Below are 8,504 nucleotides of genomic sequence, written 5' to 3' on the forward strand. Positions count from 1 at the left end.
CGAGGTGCCGGGCCGGCCGGCCGGGGCGGGCGTGCGGGGACTGAGCCCGGCCGCCCCCGCAGGACGCGCTCCGCCGGACGCCGCTCTATGACTTCCATCTCGCCCACGGTGGGAAGCTGGTGGCCTTCGCGGGCTGGCAGCTGCCGGTGCAGTACCGGGACAGCCACGTCCACTCCCACCTGCACACCCGCCGCCACTGCTCGCTCTTTGATGTGTCCCACATGCTGCAGGTGAGCCGGGCGCCGCCCGGGACGCCCCCGCCCGCAGCGCCGCCTCCGCCGCCACGGGGCTGTGCTGGGAACTGGGTCCAGGGCCGCCCTCAGAAGGGCTGCAGGCCTCGGGTGTCCCCGACGGGAAATCAACTCGGGGGCCTCGGCAGCCCGCCCCGCCCAGTGGGGGGGTCTGGATGCCCTGGGCTTTCCCGGCTGGCCCCCGTTTTTTAGCCACTGCCCCCGGTATTGGTTTGGGAAGGGAAAGGGGGTATTTGAGGAAGGTGCTGGGCCCTCCCCCATGGCACCCCCTCCTCTTTCGGGGGAATCAGACGTGGGGGACTTTGCCACCTGCAGAACCACAACGGGGCACTTGGGTGGGTTGGGCTGGCCCTGGACGGCAGGGGGGAGGCAGGGGGGACGCTCCTTGGCCAGTGGGCTTCCCGACTGGCAGTACCACCGTGTCCCCAGGCGTTTCTCCTCTACTTGCGTGTTTGTTTTCTTTTGTTTGTCCTGAGGCTTTTGATTTTTTTTCTCAGACCAAGATACATGGTCGTGACCGGGTGAAGCTGATGGAGAGTCTGGTGGTGGGAGATATTGCAGAGCTGAGGCCTAACCAGGTGGGCCCCTCTGGTCCTGCTCAGTGGGCGTACTTGGTCACCAGGCAGCACGTCCTCACCTGGGGCTTGGGGCGCAGTGAGGCGGTCTTGGGGGATGGAGCCCCTGAGTCATGTCCAACCCTCTCAGAGATGGGCCTGTCCCGCCCTGTCCTCCCCACATCAGGCTGGGAGGCCAGAAGCCCAGGCTCAGGTCCTGTTCTGTGACCTTCCGTGCGCCTAACCCCTCGCCGTTCATCCATCACCGAGGGGCTTGTGAGGGCTCCACTCTCAGCCCGGCGCAGGCCTTCTCTTCTGGCAGAGCCTGCGTTTAACAAGGTCCCGCGTGACTCTCCGCCTTGGCTCCCCCCACCCACCATGCGGGGCCGCGGCAGCCTCAGCACTTTGGGGTGCCGCTGCCGTGGAGCACGTGAGGTCACCAGGATGGACTTGGAGGCTTTCTGTCCCGGGTTTGGAGATGGACTGAGCTGTCCCGGGCTTGGGTGGGATAGAGCGGCAGGTCCCAGGTAGCACGGATTACGTGTGAGACGGGGCTCTCAGTACTGAGTGGGTAGGGGTGCAGAGGCCTTCCAGTTCAAGGAGGTCCCCAAGGTGAGGAGGGAGTGGAAATGTTCTCAGTGCATGAGGATCAAACACCCTGGGCTCACCCTGGCAGGTTTGGTTTAGTGGGTAGAGTGTTGGCCTGCGGACTGAAGGGTCCCGGGTTCGATTCCGGTCAAGGACACGCACCTAAGTTGCAGGCTCGATCCTCATCCCTTGTCGGGGTGTGTGTGGGAGGCAACCAATCGATGTTTCTCTTTCTCGCTCTCCCTTCCACTCTCTAAAAATCAATGGAAAAATATCCTCCATGAGGATTAACAACAAACAAACAAAAACACCCTGGGCTTGGGCAGCGGCCTGAGTGACCCAGCCTTGCTCCTTGCACACACACACCCCTGCCCTATGCTGAGGGTTCATGAATCTGTGGGGGCTGAGTGGGCCCCCGGGTGTGTCTCACACTTGACACTGGCCTTCCGGACCCGGATGCAAAGTGGCTCCACTCTGGTGCTAGGGGACCCTGTCGCTGTTCACCAACGAGGCCGGGGGCATCTTGGATGACTTGATTGTGACCAACACCTCGGAGGGACACCTGTATGTGGTGTCCAACGCTGGCTGCCGGGACAAGGACCTGGCCCTCATGCAGGTACAGCCCTGGGTTCTAGGTGCCCCGTCTTCCTTGTTCACAGAGCTGCCCAGGGCAGACCTGGCAGGGACCAGGGGCTCAGTCAGTACCTTTGAGGGAATGGGCAGAGGCCAGAGCGGGCCCTCCCTGGAGCATGCCAGGTGTCACTGGGCGGTGGGAGGGGAGCCGAGGCGGCCCCTAGGTGGGCACGCTCTGGTGAGGATGGAGGCCGGAGCTGGTGTTAGAGCCCGCAGACCCGGCGTGGGTCACACCTGCCACACACGACCTTGTGAGGTGAGAGCCGCCTACTCTCCCGAGCTTGGCGGTGCCAGGAAATGGCCCTGGAAGCCGACGTGGTGCTCCCGTCTTCCCGTCAGGACAAGGTCAGGGAGCTGCAGAGCAGGGGCAGCGACGTGGGCCTGGAGGTGGTGGACAATGCCCTGCTCGCCCTGCAAGGTGAGCAGCCAGCGGGGGGTTGGCGTGACCTTTGCCTCCTGGCTTCCTGGGCTGCCGAGCAGAGGCCGCAGCGGGTGTGTGTGTGTGTGGGGGGGGGGGGGGTGGAGGGCCGTGTGGGACTTGAGTGCATACGCTAAGCTGGGTGCATGCCCTCCCCCCGCCAGCCCCAGGGCTCAGGGGGCCTCTACTTCCACCTGCAGTGGAGACGGTGCTCAGGGCTCGTCTGGCCCCGGGCAAGGGCTGCCGTCCAGCTTTGGGGGCGTGGGGACCTGGGCGCTTAGTCACTGGCTCTCTGGGCCCAGGCCCCACTGCGGCCCAGGTGCTCCAGGCCGGCGTGGCGGACGACCTGAGGAAGCTGCCCTTCATGACCAGTGCCGTGATGGAGGTGTTTGGCGTGCCCAGCTGCCGCGTGACCCGCTGTGGCTACACAGGAGAGGATGGTGTGGAGGTGGGTCAGGGAGTGGGGGCAGGGCAGCGGTGGACTCGGGCCAACACCCACGGCCCCCTGGTGTCCACGCAGATCTCAGTGCCAGTGGCGGGGGCGGTCCGCCTGGCCACAGCTCTGCTGGGAAACCCCGAGGTGAAGCTGGCAGGGCTGGCGGCCCGGGACAGCCTGCGCCTGGAGGCGGGCCTCTGCCTCTACGGGAGCGACATCGATGAGCACACCACGCCCGTGGAAGGCAGCCTCGGCTGGACGTTGGGTGAGCTGGGCTGGCTCCGGGGCTGGGACCCTGAGGCTGCAGTGCCCGTAGAGACCAGCCAGCCTGGGACCACGCCCAGCGGGCAGCCTGCAGCCAGTGACCGCCTCCCAGAGCCTCCTTCCCTGACGGGGCCACTGTGGCTGCACCCGTTAGACGCCAGGGCCCCTCGCTTGGCAGGCTGAGGGCCAGCGTGGCCTCTAGGAGAGGGGCAGTGGTTGGGGGCTGGCTGACCACACGGCAGGGGATGAACAAAGCTCCTGGGGCCCTCGCGGCCGGGACTCTGTGGCTGAGGCCTGGTGTCCCGCTGCAGGGCGGCGGCGCCGGGCTGCCATGGACTTTCCTGGGGCCGCAGTCATCGTTCCTCAGCTGAAGGGCAAGGTGCAGCGGAGGCGCGTGGGGCTGACGTGCGAGGGGGCCCCGATGCGGCCACACAGCCCCATCCTGAGCGCGGAGGGCACTGTGATTGGTAGGTGGACCCGGGCGGCTGGAGCTCTGTCCCTTCCCGGGAGGTGGGGACACCGGCCTGTCAGGTGGTGCTGACAGGCGGTCTCTGCCCACAGGCGCCGTGACCAGCGGCTGCCCCTCGCCCTGCCTGAAGAAGAACGTGGCCATGGGCTACGTGCCCCCTGAGTACAGCCAGCCGGGCACCCTGCTCCTGGTGGAGGTGCGGCGGAAGCAGCAGGTGGCTGTGGTCAGCAAGATGCCCTTCGTGCCCACAAACTACTACACCCTGAAGTGAGGATGGCTGGGGGCTGGGGGCGGGGCCCTCCCCTGGAGGGCATTCTACAAGGGCTAGTCAGGAAGCTGAGGCAGGACACGTTGGTAGGTGGCAAGGGTGTAGGCTGGTTCTGGTTGTCTGGTTGTGGGCGGGACACACCACCTATACCCCCTCACCCTGTGCCACTTCAATTTCAAGACCGATTTCTTAGTGATGGACCAGCTCACCAAAGTCTTGTTTCTGCCCACGCTCCTGCGGGCCCATGCTTGCCTGCTGAGGGCTGAGAAGCATCAGTCCCCGCATTTCCTCTCTGCCGGGTGCTGCCTGTGCCTCAAAGGCTCACCTTTAGGAGGATCGAGCTGCCCAGCCTACCTCACAGGGTTCTCACACTTCCAAGGGCATGACCTTGGGCAGTGCCAGCCACCTCCTCTGGTTTACTTCCCATGAATGCAAACCGCTGCCTCTCCCTGGGCAGCACTGATTCCTGACTCGGAGGCTTAACTCAGGAGGGCTGCTGCGCCCGTGTGCAAACTCGGGGATGGCTGAGGGGCACAAGTTGGCCCAGCCTGCTGCCCAGCAGCAAGCCGGCCAGGCTCACCTCTGTTCTGAGCCCAGGGCTGCTGTAGGGCAGGCTGGGCCTCCTCCTCGGCTTGCCTTCCCCTGGCCTGACCTGTGCCCCTGTGGCCTGTTACTGGACGCCACTGACTCCTAAAAAATAAACGAGCTTCCTTCTTGCCAGAGTCTAGCTTCACTGTCCTTTGCCCACAGGGTTCCTGGGGTGCCAGCCCGCTGCTTGCTTCCTGGCCTCCGGGACAGGCTCAGGGGTGCCCCTAGAGAGGGGCAGGTCTATAAGGACTAACGGGATAGTGCCCGTGTTGGGCACCCCACACTACTTTACAGAGCTGGCATCAACCCCCCAACTTTGCAAGTCATTAAATTCTGGGTGCTGAGGGGCAACAGCCCTGGGGTATTCCCTCGATTCCCCTGCACGCACGCCCTTGTCCTGTCTGAGTAACCACACAGCTGATTCACTTCCATGTTTAATAGCCACGAACTCAGTTGAGCCTCGAGTGGAATGAGACCCCGACTCTGTGTGTGGTGGCGTCAGTGGGTCACCTGGGGCTGCCAGACCATCACCCCGCAGCAGACGGTGTCTCGGCAGTAAGCACCGGGCAGGAGCTCAGCACCCTGTGCAGGCGGTCAGGCACAGGCTGCCAGATGGCGATGTGACACCGACAGGGGGGCAGGCAGACGGCCCGGAGGCAGGTCTAGGCCACACTGCCTTCGGGAACTGGCCTTGCCGCCCATCCCTTTGGCAGGCCCCCTGGCTTACTTGGGAAGTGGCAGGCCTGCCTCGCCTGTGGCTCTGCCCTCTTAAAAGTTCTTGGGGCTGAGATGGCGCTAGTCGGGAGGACCTGAGCCCGAGAGCTGCTCTTAGGACGAAGCTCCTGTGGTTCCAGGTCAAGATGGGAGGTGATGAGGCTGCGGGCGGGGCTGCCCTGTGCTAACTGCTTAGGATCCCGAGGAGGGGCAGGGGACAGACCCACCACCCGGGGCGCTTAGCACTGAAGTGTTGGGGGTGGGAAGTCACCCTGGGGCTCAGCCTCTTCCAGGCACCCAGCTTCCCTCCAAGGACTGGGAGGAATATGAGGATGATGCTCAGGATGAGTTTCCATAGCCTGGCTCACACCTGGAGAGCTCTGGATGCGACCGGAAGCTGGGTGTTTGGTGCCTCCATGTCTGGATGGTGCCAGCTGCCCCCTGCCTTACTTATACTTGAATGGCCAACTGAGTACCCACAGAGTATAAGGCTGTGTCCAGGCCAAGATTCCTGGGTCCCTGCCAACACAGCAAAACCAAATTCAGAAAACCTATGGTTTAAGTGGAAACAGACTTCCCTTGCAAATCCCAGAGCGAGTCAACCTCAGGCTTCGTGAGGGACAAATCCCTGTGGGTCACCCCCAGGGGGATGGGAAGAGGGACAGGAAAAAGCCAGGAATGGGCTGCTGGCCTTCCTAACCCAGAGGCTTCTACACTGACCCGAGAGCAGCATGCCTGCTCCCCTTAAGGCACCAGATCAGGGGAGAGGAACCCTTTCCCGGCCCAGTGCCTGGGCTGCTGGAGGAAATGCCCAGGGCAGTGGGGGCTCAACTCCACAAGCACTGGGGTACTCCCTACCCCCCAACCCTGACGCCCCTGCAGTCATCCCTGGGGCCTGGGCAGCAGTAGGACCCAATGTGGGAGCCGGCAGACCCGGAGATGTCCCTGGAGACCCTCTGCTGCCTCCCTTATTCTCTGTGGGTTTTGAGAGGCTCGTTTGCTGCTGTCTCCCTGAAGGTGATGGAAAGAAGAGAGGGTTAGTCAGCCGGCAGCACAACAGTCCCTGATGTTGGTTTCTCCTGCTCCTGGGGCTGAGTGGAGCTCAGTAGAGCCACACCACAACCCAAACCTCTCTGAGCTCCCACAGCCCACCCTGGGCCCACCACCTTCCCCGACAGACCCATTCTCCCCCCTGGTCCCCACCTCAGGAGGGCACTTCCATCCTTCCCCGTTTGCCCGAGGAAAAAGCCTGGGCAGTGCAGGTCTCCTAACTGACCCCTTGCCCTCTCTAATTGGACCCCTTTATGTACTTGCCACAAAGCAGGCAGATGAAAAAGCAAATTAGATTAGCCATGGTCCCATGTGACTCAGTCCTTCAATAGCTCCCAAAAGTCTAGGCCAGGGGTGGGGACCCTTTCTCCTGCCCAGGGCCATACGGGCCATACAAAATTATCAACTTAAAAATTAGCCTGCTCTGCTTGGTCAAACACTTGATGTTCCCCACCCCTGGCCAGGGCTCTGCGGGTCCCTCCAGCATCACAGCCTTGTCTATTCCTCCAACATGTCACCTTGTTCTTGCCTCTGGGCCTATTTGAGCCATTGTCAGCCTTTGCCCTCAGCTTAAGTGTCTTTCTTAAGAGAAACCTCTAACCACCCCTGCACTGCTCCCCCACCCCCCTTCAAATCTCTGGCTCCCCTGTAAGCAGGGCCTGGGTTAACCTTGTTCTCTGGTCCCTGCCAGGTGGTGGGAGCCCAGAGATTAGCTGAAAGAATGCCCTGACGACTGGGCCCATGTTTCACAGATGAGCAGGTTGATCCTGATGAGGCAGTCAGTGCAGGAAGGACAGAGGCCCGGCCTTTCCAGCGGCGGGGCTTGCAGTGGAGTGCAGTGCCAGGCACTTGCCATTTCATCTCTGAAACTGTGAATGACACGGTCCACCCCACAGGGTGCTGAACAGCAAACTGATGACGGACTGTTCCGACATCCTGGCCACCTGAAACCTAAGCTCTACTGGCTGATCTCCGAGCTTCCGGCAAAGGCCACTAAGCTGGAGGACTCCTGCCCTGAGAACTCCCCTCCCCAGCCCCCAGCACAGGAGTGTCCCTCTGCCTGCCTAGCACGGGGTTGAGATGGGAACAGATTTACTCACCACGTAGGGAAATGCGTGGAGCCGTCGGGTGTGGATCCGTTCTGGCCGCCCAGACCTGGGGGCAGGAACACATCCAGAGCTGCCGCGGGCCGCGTTGGGGGTCTGAGCAGGCCTCAGCCCAGGCAGGTTAGAGGCTAGTGGCGTTTGGTGGAGGGTCTGGTGGGGGCCCTAAGGGACTAGTCTAGTGCATTGTCTGGTGAGGGCTCAAAAAAAGAGTTATAACGAGATGAGTGGATACTGGCGTTTCTTGGGTGAAATGGTATGTTGGCATGGGTCAGAGGACAGCGTTAAGTTGCGATACAATTCTTAGGGGACCAATGGTAGTCTAAGGGGGTTCTGGGGAGCCCAACGGTACATCCCGCTGGGTGTGAGGGCGGCCAGTCCACGGAGGTTGGCGGGGGGCCTCACCTGGGCGATGGTACAGCCCGGTCACCGTGCTCCCGTAGAACCCCCACGCCAGCTGGATGCACAGGAGGCTTAGCAACAACCACAGCAACAGCAGCTTGAAGAGGGTCACACGCATGTCCTGCGCCTCCCACTCCCGCAGGAACTCGCTGCCCAGGGCGCCCAGAGCGCCCAGCGCCGTGGCCGGCAGCGCCTGCAAGGACTGCCCGGACCAGGACTCCGCCATGACGGACCCGCGCCCCACCCGGAGGGCTGTCACCTTAGCCCCCACTGCGCAGGCGTCTGGTCTTCCGGGGCCAAGCCCGCTGGGCGCACGCGTAAACCAAGGCAGAACGAGCCCAACTCGCCTGCGCGCAGAGTTGGCAGTTTGGGAGGGGTAGCAGGGCCGCGCACGCGCACCAAGCACCGCCCCGCGCGCTTACAGGCCGGGTGACTCGGGGAGCACAAAATAGCAACCAGGTCTTTTATAGCCCCCGAGTTCCCGTGATGCCTCGCGCGGCTGCCATGATTGGTCCAGCGCCCGGCTGGGAGGGCGGGGACGCTCTCCCGAGCAATCGTGGCTCGGCTGGGAGCGCGCAGCGCGTGCGCGGGGCCACGACCGAGGCCAGGCCGACCCCGACGGGCACGCGGGGGCACCCACGTCGCTCCAGGCCCGCTCCTGTCCCTCTCTGTTACTTTGGTGCCCACGTGTCCAGTCTCATCCAGGTGCATCATATTTTGCTAGGAAAGAGTGTTCGTAGGCATCAGAGTATTTAGGGGGATCCTG

At 63.0% G+C, this 8,504-nt stretch overlaps 2 protein-coding genes across 6 annotated transcripts in view; one reads left to right on the forward strand and one right to left on the reverse strand.

Moving 5' to 3' along the window:
- The window catches only part of AMT (aminomethyltransferase), a 4,955-nt gene extending 352 nt beyond the window's left edge, over nucleotides 1–4,603 (forward strand). Inside the window, exons 2-9 of the mRNA XM_006106972.3 lie at nucleotides 63–230; nucleotides 749–829; nucleotides 1,878–2,009; nucleotides 2,366–2,444; nucleotides 2,747–2,892; nucleotides 2,965–3,145; nucleotides 3,456–3,611; nucleotides 3,706–4,603. Coding sequence (XP_006107034.1) covers nucleotides 63–230; nucleotides 749–829; nucleotides 1,878–2,009; nucleotides 2,366–2,444; nucleotides 2,747–2,892; nucleotides 2,965–3,145; nucleotides 3,456–3,611; nucleotides 3,706–3,884 — 1,122 coding nt within the window. The 3' untranslated portion in view covers nucleotides 3,885–4,603. The remainder of the gene's footprint in view (nucleotides 1–62; nucleotides 231–748; nucleotides 830–1,877; nucleotides 2,010–2,365; nucleotides 2,445–2,746; nucleotides 2,893–2,964; nucleotides 3,146–3,455; nucleotides 3,612–3,705) is intronic.
- A 287-nt stretch (nucleotides 4,604–4,890) lies between these two features.
- Nucleotides 4,891–8,315, reverse strand: TCTA (T cell leukemia translocation altered). Of its 5 annotated transcripts, none has more exons than XM_014448935.2 (4): nucleotides 7,742–8,315; nucleotides 7,334–7,412; nucleotides 6,903–7,102; nucleotides 4,891–6,194 (listed from the first exon to the last, which is right to left on the reverse strand). In XM_014448935.2, exons 1-3 carry the CDS (start codon nucleotides 7,962–7,964, stop codon nucleotides 6,943–6,945), a joined length of 462 nt encoding a protein of 153 aa, XP_014304421.1. In that variant the 5' UTR covers nucleotides 7,965–8,315; the 3' UTR covers nucleotides 4,891–6,194; nucleotides 6,903–6,942. The 5 variants fall into 5 exon arrangements, with proteins under 5 accessions (XP_014304421.1, XP_023603519.1, XP_014304422.1 ...); XM_023747751.1 differs by having other exon boundaries at nucleotides 7,334–7,435; nucleotides 7,742–8,313; XM_014448936.2 differs by having other exon boundaries at nucleotides 7,334–7,388; nucleotides 7,742–8,303.
- Between the last annotated feature and the right edge of the window lie 189 nt (nucleotides 8,316–8,504).

The sequence above is a fragment of the Myotis lucifugus genome, unplaced genomic scaffold (assembly GCF_000147115.1).
Source record: "Myotis lucifugus unplaced genomic scaffold, Myoluc2.0 scaffold_961, whole genome shotgun sequence".
Classification (NCBI taxonomy): Eukaryota; Metazoa; Chordata; class Mammalia; order Chiroptera; family Vespertilionidae; genus Myotis; species Myotis lucifugus.